Source organism: Eucyclogobius newberryi, unplaced genomic scaffold, assembly GCF_026437365.1.
Source record: "Eucyclogobius newberryi isolate DKJ021-1_F unplaced genomic scaffold, fEucNew1.0.hap1 SCAF_8, whole genome shotgun sequence".
In the NCBI taxonomy this organism is placed as follows: domain Eukaryota; kingdom Metazoa; phylum Chordata; class Actinopteri; order Gobiiformes; family Gobiidae; genus Eucyclogobius; species Eucyclogobius newberryi.
Genome location: NW_027316500.1, coordinates 38,299,067 through 38,312,359, shown reverse-complemented (window position 1 = coordinate 38,312,359; position 13,293 = coordinate 38,299,067). Strand labels below are relative to the sequence as shown.

Here is a 13,293-nt window from a genome sequence, read left to right as displayed (position 1 = left end):
TGTGTGAGTGGTCCATGTGTGAGTGGTCCATGTGTGAGTGGTCCATGTGTGAGTCGTTCATGTGTGTGAGTGGTCCATGTGTGTGAGTGGTTCATGTGTGAGTGGTCCATGTGTGAGTGGTCCATGTGTGAGTGGTTTATGTGTGTGAGTGGTCCATGTGTGAGTGGTTCATGTGTGAGTGGTTCATGTGTGTGAGTGGTTCATGTGTGTGAGTGGTTCATGTGTGTGAGTGGTTCTTGTGTGAGTGGTTCATGTGTGAGTGGTCCATTAGTGAGTGGTTCATGTGTGAGTGGTTGAGAGTGGTTCTTGTGTGAGTGGTTCTTGTGAGAGTGGTTCATGTGTGAGAGTGGTTCATGTGTGAGAGTGGTTCATGTGTGAGAGTGGTTCATGTGTGAGAGTGGTTCCTGTGTGAGTGGTTCATGTGTGAGTGGTCCATTTGTGAGTGGTCCATGTGTGAGTGGTTCCAGTGTGAGTTTTTCATGTGTGAGTGGTTCCAGTGTGAGTTGTCCATGTGTGAGTGGTTCATGTGTGAGAGTGGTTCATGTGAGTGGTTCATGTGTGAGTGGTTCATGTGTGTGAGTGGTTCATGTGAGTGGTTCATGTGTGAGAGTGGTTCATGTGTGAGTGGTTCATGTGTGAGTTTTTCATGTGTGAGTGGTTCCAGTGTGAGTGGTCCATGTGTGAGTGGTCCATGTGTGAGTGGTCCATGTGTGAGTGGTCCATGTGTGAGTGGTTCATGCGTGAGTGGTTCATGTGTGAGTGGTTCATGTGTGTGAGTGGTCCAAGTGTGTGAGTGGTTCATGTGTGTGAGTGGTTCACGTGTGAGTGGTTCGTGTGTGTGAGTGGTTCATGTGTGAGTGGTCCATGTGTGAGTGGTCCATGTGTGAGTGGTCCATGTGTGAGTGGTCCATGTGTGAGTGGTCCATGTGTGAGAGTGGTTCACGTGTGAGTGGTTGAGAGTGGTTCTTGTGCGAGTGGTTCATGTGTGAGTGGTTCCAGTGTAATATATCTTACTCTCTCTGAGGCCGGGCACCAGCTTGAAAATGATCTCCTCCAGCGTATTGTCCAGCCTGAGGATGGCAGAGCAGAGGACACAAGACAAAATTAGACACAGGGGACATTTGTACTTTACTTTAAGAGCACAGCCAGTGTTGAGAAGAAAGTATTTAGTTACAGAATACTACATGCCTGCATCATTATGTATTTTGTAAAGTATTCTATTCCATGGGTTAGTGAGATCTCTGTATTCTGTATTATATTAATACAGTGTCAAAAGTGACATACTGACATACAGACATAGTGACATACAGATATACTGACATACAGATATACTGACATAGTGGCATACAGATATACTGACACAGATTTACTGACATACAGATTTACTGACAGTGATATACTGACATACAGATATACTGACAAACAGATATACTGACAAACAGATATACTGACAAACAGATATACTGACATACAGATATACTGACATAGTGACATACTGACATAGTGACATACAGATATACTGACATACAGATATAGTGACATACATATATACTGACATACAGATATACTGACATACAGATATACTGACATACAGATATACTGACATAGTGACATACAGATATACTGACATACAGATATACTGACATACAGATATACTGACATAGTGACATACAGATATACTGACAGATATACTGACATACAGATATACTGACATACAGATATACTGACATAGTGACATACAGATATACTGACATACAGATATACTGACATACAGATATACTGACATACAGATATACTGACATACAGATATACTGACATAGAGATATACTGACATACAGATTTACTGACATAGTGACATACAGATATACTGACAGTGATATACTGACAGATATACTGACAAACAGATATACTGACATACAGATATACTGACATACAGATATACTGACATACAGATATACTGACATACAGATATACTGACATACAGATATACTGACAAACATATATTGTCTCTAAAGTCATGTGATCCAAAACCAAAAAGTGTTCTTTTGATTTAGACGGAAATAACTGCATCCTGGATAACACCTAAAAGAGTAACTGTTATACTGAAGAGAAGAGAGAAGAAGAGAGGAGAGAGGAGAAGAGAGGAAAAAAAGAGAAGAGGGGAAGAGAGGAGAAGAAGAAAGGAGAAAAGTAGAAGAGATGAGAAGAAGAGAAGAGAGGAGAAGATAGTAAAAGTGGAGAAGAGAGAAGAGAAACGTTTTCCGTCATTGACTGTTGAAGCCTGACCCCTGGACTGTTGAAGCCTGACCCCTGGACTGTTGAAGCCTGACCCCTGGACTGTTGAAGCCTGACCCCTGGACTGTTGAAGCCTGACCCCTGGACTGTTGAAGCCTGACCCCTGGACTGTTGAAGCCTGACCCCTGGACTGTTGAAGCCTCTGACCCCTGGACTGTTGAAGCCTCTGACCCCTGGACTGTTGAAGCCTGACCCCTGGAATGTTGAAGCCTGACCCCTGGACTGTTGAAGCCTCTGACCCCTGGACTGTTGAAGCCTCTGACCCCTGGACTGTTGAAGCCTGACCCCTGGACTGTTGAAGCCTGACCCCTGGACTGTTGAAGCCTCTGACCCCTGGACAGTTGAAGCCTGACCCCTGGACTGTTGAAGCCTCTGACCCCTGGACAGTTGAAGCCTGACCCCTGGACTGTTGAAGCCTCTGACCCCTGGACTGTTGAAGCCTCTGACCCCTGGACTGTTGAAGCCTGACCCCTGGACTGTTGAAGCCTCTGACCCCTGGACTGTTGAAGCCTGACCCCTGGAATGTTGAAGCCTGACCCCTGGACTGTTGAAGCCTCTGACCCCTGGACTGTTGAAGCCTCTGACCCCTGGACTGTTGAAGCCTGACCCCTGGACTGTTGAAGCCTGACCCCTGGACTGTTGAAGCCTCTGACCCCTGGACAGTTGAAGCCTGACCCCTGGACTGTTGAAGCCTCTGACCCCTGGACAGTTGAAGCCTGACCCCTGGACTGTTGAAGCCTCTGACCCCTGGACTGTTGAAGCCTCTGACCCCTGGACTGTTGAAGCCTGACCCCTGGACTGTTGAAGCCTCTGACCCCTGGACTGTTGAAGCCTGACCCCTGGACTGTTGAAGCCTGACCCCTGGACTGTTGAAGCCTCTGACCCCTGGACTGTTGAAGCCTCTGACCCCTGGACTGTTGAAGCCTGACCCCTGGACTGTTGAAGCCTCTGACCCCTGGACTGTTGAAGCCTGACCCCTGGACTGTTGAAGCCTGACCCCTGGACTGTTGAAGCCTCTGACCCCTGGACTGTTGAAGCCTCTGACCCCTGGACTGTTGAAGCCTCTGACCCCTGGACTGTTGAAGCCTCTGACCCCTGGACTGTTGAAGCCTGACCCCTGGACTGTTGAAGCCTCTGACCCCTGGACTGTTGAAGCCTGACCCCTGGACTGTTGAAGCCTGACCCCTGGACTGTTGAAGCCTCTGACCCCTGGACTGTTGAAGCCTCTGACCCCTGGACTGTTGAAGCCTGACCCCTGGACTGTTGAAGCCTCTGACCCCTGGACTGTTGAAGCCTGACCCCTGGACTGTTGAAGCCTGACCCCTGACACAAAAATAGCCAAATTTGAATCTTTTTTTTTTGCCTTCAAAGTTAAAAAATAAAAATTTACTTACCGACCAACACACTTGAAAAATGTTGGGTCGGGTTACAGCAAACAGACAATTTATTTGGGGCAGACTTAATGATTTTCTTTTAGGTTTCCCTTTCCAGATTGTTTGAATTTCGTCCAATGCCGTTTCCATTCAGGCCACGCCCGGATCATCCACCCAAGCATGAGTTTCCTTTATTATTTTCATTTGCAGATGAAGTTTAGGGCTAAACCATTAATTGCATTTGCGATTAAATTGCAATGTGATCAAACGCGATTTGCTAATCGCAACGTACGCGATTAGAATGTGGTCATGTGGTAGAACGTGGGCACTAGCCCCACGGCAGCTAGCGAGCTAGCGCTACCCGGAAGAAGGACCAAAACAAACCCAACCCGCATTGGGTTTCGGCCAATCACAGAAGCAGTCCACGTGCTTTGGTCTCAGTGAGAATGTCTTCTGTCGTTCTTACAGCAGGTAAACAAAATGTAACATGTGGGAAAGAATATCTTATACAAAATGTATCCAATATTGTCTTATTTAAGTCATTCATTACGTTTTCTTACGAAAAAAAAGAGGATACAATAAAAAAAATTTAAAAGCGCACATTAAATCACAATCGCAATATTGGGGGAAAAAATCCTCACATGTTTGCCGTGTCCCTCACATGTTTGCTGTGTCTCCCACATGTTTGCTGTGTCCCTCACATGTTTGCCGTGTCCCTCACATGTTTGCCGTGTCCCTCACATGTTTGCTGTGTCTCCCACATGTTTGCTGTGTCCCTCACATGTTTGCCGTGTCCCTCACATGTTTGCTGTGTCTCCCACATGTTTGCTGTGTCTCCCACATGTTTGCTGTGTCCCTCACATGTTTGCCGTGTCCCTCACATGTTTGCCGTGTCCCTCACATGTTTGCTGTGTCTCCCACATGTTTGCTGTGTCCCTCACATGTTTGCCGTGTCCCTCACATGTTTGCTGTGTCTCCCACATGTTTGCTGTGTCCCTCACATGTTTGCTGTGTCCCTCACATGTTTGCCGTGTCCCTCACATGTTTGCCGTGTCCCTCACATGTTTGCCGTGTCCCTCACATGTTTGCCGTGTCCCTCACATGTTTGCCGTGTCCCTCACATGTTTGCCGTGTCCCTCACATGTTTGCCGTGTCCCCCACATGTTTGCCGTGTCCCTCACATGTTTGCCGTGTCCCTCACATGTTTGCCGTGTCCCTCACATGTTTGCCGTGTCCCTCACATGTTTGCCTTGTCCCTCACATGTTTGCTGTGTCTCCCACATGTTTGCTGTGTCTCCCACGTTTGCTGTGTCCCCCACATGTTTGCTGTGTCCCTCACATGTTTGCTGTGTCTCCCACATGTTTGCTGTGTCCCCCACATGTTTGCTGTGTCTCCCACATGTTTGCTGTGTCCCTCACATGTTTGCTGTGTCCCCCACATGTTTGCTGTGTCCCTCACATGTTTGCTGTGTCCCCCACATGTTTGCTGTGTCTCCCACATGTTTGCTGTGTCTCCCACATGTTTGCTGTGTCTCCCACATGTTTGCTGTGTCTCCCACGTTTGCTGTGTCTCCCACATGTTTGCTGTGTCTCCCACATGTTTGCTGTGTCTCCCACATGTTTGCTGTGTCTCCCACATGTTTGCTGTGTCTCCCACATGTTTGCTGTGTCTCCCACATGTTTGCTGTGTCCCCCACGTTTGCTGTGTCCCTCACATGTTTGCTGTGTCTCCCACATGTTTGCTGTGTCCCCCACATGTTTGCTGTGTCTCCCACATGTTTGCTGTGTCTCCCACATGTTTGCTGTGTCCCCCACATGTTTGCTGTGTCCCTCACATGTTTGCTTTGTCCCTCACATGTTTGCTGTGTCTCCCACATGTTTGCTTTGTCCCTCACATGTTTGCTGTGTCTCCCACATGTTTGCTGTGTCCCTCACATGTTTGCTGTGTCTCCCACATGTTTGCTGTGTCTCCCACATGTTTGCTGTGTCCCTCACATGTTTGCTGTGTCTCCCACATGTTTGCTGTGTCCCTCACATGTTTGCTGTGTCTCCCACATGTTTGCTGTGTCCCTCACATGTTTGCTGTGTCTCCCACATGTTTGCTGTGTCTCCCACTTGTTTGCTGTGTCCCTCACATGTTTGCTGTGTCTCCCACATGTTTGCTTTGTCCCTCACATGTTTGCTGTGTCTCCCACATGTTTGCTGTGTCCCTCACATGTTTGCTGTGTCTCCCACATGTTTGCTGTGTCTCCCACATGTTTGCTGTGTCCCTCACATGTTTGCTGTGTCTCCCACATGTTTGCTGTGTCCCTCACATGTTTGCTGTGTCTCCCACATGTTTGCTGTGTCCCTCACATGTTTGCTGTGTCTCCCACATGTTTGCTGTGTCTCCCACTTGTTTGCTGTGTCCCTCACATGTTTGCTGTGTCTCCCACATGTTTGCTGTGTCCCTCACATGTTTGCTGTGTCTCCCACATGTTTGCTGTGTCCCTCACATGTTTGCTGTGTCCCTCACATGTTTGCTGTGTCCCTCACATGTTTGCTGTGTCCCCCACATGGTGTCTTATGGCTCCTTCCATCTAAGTTTGTAGTGGTACTTGATCCACAACTGTTTCCTGACCTGTCTGCTGTGTTCCTTGGACTTCATGCTGCTGATTGTGGCCCTTAATAACCGTCTGTGGCCTTCACAGAACAGCTGCATTTAAACTGAGATTAGATGACACAGCTGTGGACTCTATTTAATCATTAGGTCAACATTCAGCCTTTCACCGGTCATCAGGACACTTCTGGCAGCCACTTGCACTCAAGGAAAACATGTTTTTTCTTTCTCTGGGGCTGAGGCGATAGCAATAGTTCTACCTCTCAAAACACCTTTAGCTGCATCCCAGAGGATGGGTGGAGAAGTTTCACCATTGTTTTCCTCTACATAAATCTCAATGTCATTTGACACAAAGGCTCATTAAGCAGACTGGAATTCAATCTCCAGAGTGTTTATTTTAAATATCTATTACAACTCCACATGTCATTTTTGACATATCTTTGTTGAAAATAAAACATGTAATATATTCTAATAATATATTTGACTATAGATCATATGTGGATAAGAGAAGGGTGTATTGGTGAGCACCAGGGTTCATTTCCCAATGGCCCTATATTTTTATGAATTTACATAATTGATCATTTATTGTTTTTCCAGTGCTTTTTGAGCTTGATATGGCTGAACATGGAGGTTAAAGACACCGCCGCAGATAAAGACTCCAAAGAGTGGTTTGCAATCAAGTCCATGACATTATTATATATAGTGACATCACTTCCTGGTGGAGTAAACCTTTCCATTAATAACTTTAAGCAGTAAAAATGTGCCATCAATATGTTCAAAACTCAGTTCAAAAGCTATTCGGCTTGAAACCAATATTGCAACTCCCCTTTGTTGTTGTTTACCTTAGTACAGTCTATTATAACCAAATGTAGTTAGTTGATGATGTTCTAGGTCATTTAGATGGGTTTCTTGTAAAAAGTGTATATGATATATATTTAGTCTTTTCTCATTTTTGTTTGTGTCCTCGACTGTTTGATTGGGTTTAATATCAAAGGATGCGACTTTTCAGGGTTAAATATTTTGAATTTAACACCCTTATTTTGCCAATATTCATGTCAACAATACAAAATGACCCCAAATCTGATGAAATAAGAGATTAAAATGGGAGGGAAAACCATTCCTAATGAAGGGCCCTCAAAAGAAACTTCCCCTTAATCAAAACAGAATGTGTAAAAACACCTCTCAAAAATGAATACTTAATAAAAATGAGGTCCCTTTTTTTCATCATAGAACAGCCAAAGTCCCATATAATCCTATATAATCCATGGCTCCGAGATATGCTCACCTCAGCATCTCCAGAGGGTTCGTCTCATGGACCTGGATGCCACACTCTGGACAGTCGTTGCTCTCCTCAAAGTGCTGCACGATACAGCTCTTGCAGACTGCAGCACAAAGCACAGTCACTTCCATTATCATCTAGATCATGTATTATATATATATATATATATATATATATATATATATATATATATATATATATATATATATATATATATATATATATATATATATAATCTGTATAACTCTGCTTTATTTGTTCTTAATGCTTATTGGTGTAAATGTTTTATATTTGTGTGCCGTCGTGTCCCTTTGTGCCCAGTCACTCTTGTAGAGCTTTTACCTGCTTAAATAAAGGTTAATAAACAAAAACAAAAACTGGCATGAAGTCCGACACTATCTGTAGCACTAAAGAACTAAAATGAAACAATGTTGCATGATATTCCCTGCTGTAATAGTCACCCAGAGTTACACAGAACCCTGTCCAAATTCCAAGTGTTCTGAACTCAAACTATAATGAAAGTTTTACTCTGTAACTTTTCTAGTGGGGAGGTCACATTCTTTTTTGTCAATTAATATGCATGTTCATGCTGTTTATTTGCATCTTTTTGCCCTGGGTATCATAACATGAGGTATGCCATGTCCATATTGGCGGAGCTGAACTTGAAAAGATTGGGCGCAAATCAATATCTTGCGAAAACCCAACATGGGCAAACCGAACGGGCCCCATTTTCCTTCCTGTGAGTTGGATCTGGAGCTTTTACTCTACAAACCCCCGCAGCCCCTGCGCTCTTCCACAGTGGGATCCTAGTGATTCCCAAAGTCAGGAAACACATTGACAGCGAGGCTTCTTTCCAGAAGCACGGCCCTGGTCAATGGAGGAGGACCTCAGGGCCGCAGAGAATGTTCAGGTTTTAAAGAGCAGGCTCTATAGTAGAAAAAGCTTCAGTTGTAGCCTGGACGAATGAGGGATTACACAGACATATTTCCAAGAATTTTGGGCCTAAAACCTTGGATTTAGTTCGGGAACTCGAATCTGTAGCAGGCTCTATGTTTTATTCTGCGATTTTATATTTCTGTTCTAGTTTTGAGCTACCATCGTTTTATTGATGCTATCTTATACTCTGGGTGTCAGCTTTAACCTATACTGTTCATTTTGATATGGCGCAGACTGCTCCTCTGATGGAGCTTCCTCAGCAGGTTAATTTGTACTCAGCTTGAATTCTTAGTGCGTGTGATTAAGTACATTTCTCTGTTTTGGGGTCACGAGGTTGTGGGAGTGGTTGTGTGGCATGTGGAAGTTACATTTTAAGTATGAGAAGCCCTTTGATGGGATGTGACGGTTCAATCGTTTCTCCACACATCTGACAGCTCGTCTCCATGGAGATAGACAATGCCATACAGTGAAGCAGTAACATGTGTGACAATGTGTAGCAGAGGCTCCATACTCACAGGTGTGCAGGCACTCGGTGACTGTGGTGGGTTTGATCAGGTACCCACGGCACAGGTAACACGTGATGAAGTGGTTAAAGTCCCGCACAGGGTGCTTCCTCGCGGCGGCGGCGGACATGTCTGTCATGGAGCGATGCTGCTGCACTGAGAGGAAGGTTAGTCCATGTACGGAAGTTCAGACCGGAAGATGCAATTTAGAAGCAGGTCCACATGGGTATGTCAAAGTTTTAAGGTCTGGTGGTGAGTGCAAAAACAAGTGAAAAAGGAAAGGAAGCTACTGTGTGAAGTCCTTCTCCATTTTGATAATTCCCAACTGAATTAAGTGCAATTACTGGTACATTCCAAGTTTTAATCCATGTCGGAAAATGCTCAAGATAGTATGGTTCAAGTCATCCTTCATGAGATCATTCCAAGAAGCTTGAGTTGGAATGATGTTTTATTTGAATATTCATTATAAATCCCATGATCCTTTTTGGTGTCCGCTGTCTTTCATTCGTCTGGACGCTTGGACCTCCGGACAGAAGTCACTGCAGGAGAAAAAATACATCATTATTTCTCAGTTTTTAACATGTCTTTAGTGTTTCAATTGAGGCAGATTTGAGTCAGGCTCAAGTCCTCAGAGGTCAGAGGTCGAGTTGACCTTTCACATCTACAAAGGAGGAAAGACACAAGTCCAGCCCATTTTCATCTACTTTAGATTGAACTACACTCATTGTTGTCTACAATTCTAATAATACATTATATTTTTTGGTCTTACCGTAATTATATTGTGACCTGAATAATCAATAGTATTGATTAACAATTATGGATTAATAACATACATAACTGTGTACACAGTTTAAGGTTATGTGTTTGGAAAGACTAAACGTTAGAATTATATCAGATGTTAGATCTAGACAATGGCTCTTACTTGAGTATTGAAAATACTTTTTTCTTTTAAAAGCATATTTCTTGGACCACTACTTTGAATTACTACTTGAGTCATATCATTTTGAAGTAACATTATTCTTAGGCTGTGTTTTGTGGCTCGGGGTTACTGTACACGGGCGTCCCTGACCCACTTGTGTCTGTCCTTCTCACTCGCCCTCATTCTCTCCCCGTGATGAGGATGGATGAGTTTCAGCCTCTCATATGTAGACAGAGATGAACTTTAGTTTGGACTGTGCACCGCCTTCGAAAAGCCATTTACTTTAATGTGTTGCTATGGCAGCCAGGCTAACACTTAGTGACAGTGTTCTCAAGCACTACATAGATTTTTCAGTTGGCTTAGGGTTAATTTAACGGATTGAAATAGATTGTTTTGGCTGATACATTGCCCTTGGTGACTCGGGTGGACCCGCCCTCTGCTCATTCTGCAACAAACATGGCACATGTCCCCAGAACGATGGTGATGTTTGGTCCTGAGCGGGCGTGTGAGCGTCATGGTTACAGGCTGCAGAGGGCGGGGTGTAACACCAACAATACAAGGCCTACCTGAAAGTCAGACTACTCCTTTCAATTCATGGAAGTCAGCTTCTTGTACAAAGGCCACATTTTGACCATTCACAGACAGAATATGTAATCGTTCTGTGCAACATGCAAGTTTTGAAACCCATAGATTCATATTCAAAGCCGCAGCTTTGTAAAAGAGTTTTTTAGTATTAGTAATAATAATAGTAGTAGTGTTGTTAAGAGAAGGCCAGTTGGAGCAGGCTGGTTTGTCCGTAGGCTTTAGGCAAGTTCTGAAATCAAAACATTTCAAACACTAATAGTTAGTTAAAGGCGCAATGGATGATTTTTCGGCGATTTGAGAACTCAGGCGGAAGTGCTCATGCCACTCCCCCGTGCGCATGCCACTCACCCGTGCTCATGCCACTCCCCCGTGCGCATGCCACTCACCCGTGCGCATGCCACTCACCCGTGCTCATGCCACTCACCCGTGCTCATGCCACTCCCCCGTGCACATGCCACTCCCCCGTGCACATGCCACTCCCCCGTGCGGACTGATACAACACACACGTTTGTTTATTAGCGCGACAGATCACATCATCGCTCGTCTCCCGTAGATTTCTGTCCACTTCTGCGTCAGCTCGAACAGTCTTTCTCCGTCTTCATTTTGCCCCGTACACTGAGGGAACTATATTATGATAGATCCATGCACTTAGGCACGCGGAAACGTGGGGACGAGCCTGACGCGGCTGCAGGTGAACGATAGGTGCGTTTTATGATTGATACGTGGCAGGACAAATGATTTATCCACGCCACGAAGATATATGATAAAAAATTTGCTGAAAAAAATCGTCCATTCCAATAACTGACAAACTGTTCCCACTTACAAAGACATGTTTCACATGACAAACATTTAGCCCCAAAAATTATTGCTCCATTAATAATATAATAATACAATAATAGTGCTGAGCTCTGGTCAGGGACACGTCTGCCCTGAGGACAGTGACGTAAGCACTGCTCACGGGCCTGTCTTACAGGAAGTGACGAGGACACATGCGCCAGTCCCGCGCGCCGCTTTACTACAGCAGCCGCGTGCCTTATGGCGGGATGACGTCACGTGGCCAGAGCGCGCGGCGTGTCAGGTGTGTAAACAACAGACAGCCCGGAAAAGGAGCACGCGCGGGAGAACCGCACGCGCGGCAGAGAGCCGCGGACGTAGCGGAACATCTGAAGTGCGCAGCTCCAAAAGCCCAGTGTCCGCGGGGACGCCGCGCACGCGCCCCGACACACACACGGCGGATCTGCTTATCTCATCTTACGACACGTCACGCTTTACGTCACCTCTGTCAAAACAACATCAGCGGACATGACATAATCCCGTCACATAGCGCGTTATTACACGTGTACCCGCGGACACGCACACGCACACACTTTCTCCCGCACGTACCGTACGCACCGAGGTAAAAGTTTACGGACGTCGCTTCTGAGTGAAGCGCGCGAGCTCGAGCTGCTACTAATGGCGTGTGCACTTTGCGTGGAGGAGAGCGCGCGTGAGGGGGCGGTGCAGCGTCAAAGTTTGGCTCAAAAAGCGAAGACGACACACGATCCGGACACGCACACGCTCCGCACGCCTGGCCTCACCTCCAGCAGCACCGCGTCCTCCTCCATGACGTCCTCAGCCCGCGCGGTCCTTGTCGGCTCCGTCCAGAAATCTGAAGGCGGAACTGGTCTGCTCGCTCTGCCCAGTCCTCCCAGCGGCCGCGCGGCTCTCTGCGGTGGGCGGGAGCAGCGGAGGCAGCAGGGCTCGAACTGAAAGCGCTTGTGTAACTCTGAGTGACTATTGGCCCGCTGCGCGCACGCGGGCCAACACGCGCAGACACGGAAAGAGCGGAGGCAGTTTGTTCAGCTGCGCGTGCTGCATGCGCACACGATGCGCACTTTTAGGAAGTGTCACCGCGCGGGGCCGGTCCTTTCTCTCAGTTCTTACGTAGAACAGCCCTATTCAGTAACTAAGCAACCTTTCTGTCTCCAGAGTGTCCCCTGTTTTGTCACACACAGGGGGACTCTCCTGGGGTGTGGGACACAGAGGGACTCTCCTGGGGTGTGGGACACAGGGGACTCTCCTGGGGTGTGGGACACAGGGGACTCTCCTGGGGTGTGGGACACAGGGGACTCTCCTGGGGTGTGGGACACAGAGGACTCTCCTGGGGTGTGGGACACAGGGGGCAGGGCTCTGAGGACAATACCAGAACCTTAATTGGAGCAAAATGGGGAAATATAAATGTTGCAAACATAGAACAAGTACAACAGATGAATAGTGAAAATAAGAATGATGATAAATAATATAAATATTTCCTAAAACTATAACAATTAAGAAACAAAGTGGAGTGAAAAAATTTAGAAAATAAAATGAGACACGACGCTTGAGTCAGAGCTTCTCAAACTATCAAATCAATGTTTATTTCTATTTTCACAAACTAATCTGCTTGACATTAAATGATGAATGTTTTGAGACGTCCAAGCATATATTCATATATATATATATATATATATATATATATATAATATATATATATATATATATATATATATATATATATATATATATATAATGTATATATATATATATATATATGTATATATATATATATATGTATATATATGTATATATATATATATATATATGTATATATATACATATATCTCATCCCTCTCATCACCTCTCATCACCTCTCATCCCTCTCATCACCTCTCATCCCTCTCATCACCTCTCATCCCTCTCATCACCTCTCATCACCTCTCATCCCTCTCATCACCTCTCATCAGCTCTCATAGCCTCATCCCTCTCATCCCTCTCATTACCTCTCA

At 45.5% G+C, this 13,293-nt stretch overlaps 1 protein-coding gene across 1 annotated transcript in view; it reads right to left on the bottom strand.

Annotated features, from left to right (window-relative positions):
• LOC140351369 (polycomb group RING finger protein 5-A-like) overlaps positions 1–12,221 on the bottom strand; it is a 72,478-nt gene extending 60,257 nt beyond the window's left edge. The window contains exons 1-4 of the mRNA XM_072437179.1: positions 12,067–12,221; positions 8,998–9,524; positions 7,553–7,649; positions 1,015–1,070 (exon numbers count right to left, since the gene is read on the bottom strand). Of these exons, the coding sequence (XP_072293280.1) occupies positions 1,015–1,070; positions 7,553–7,649; positions 8,998–9,124 (280 nt within the window). The 5' untranslated portion in view covers positions 9,125–9,524; positions 12,067–12,221. The remainder of the gene's footprint in view (positions 1–1,014; positions 1,071–7,552; positions 7,650–8,997; positions 9,525–12,066) is intronic.
• Between the last annotated feature and the right edge of the window lie 1,072 nt (positions 12,222–13,293).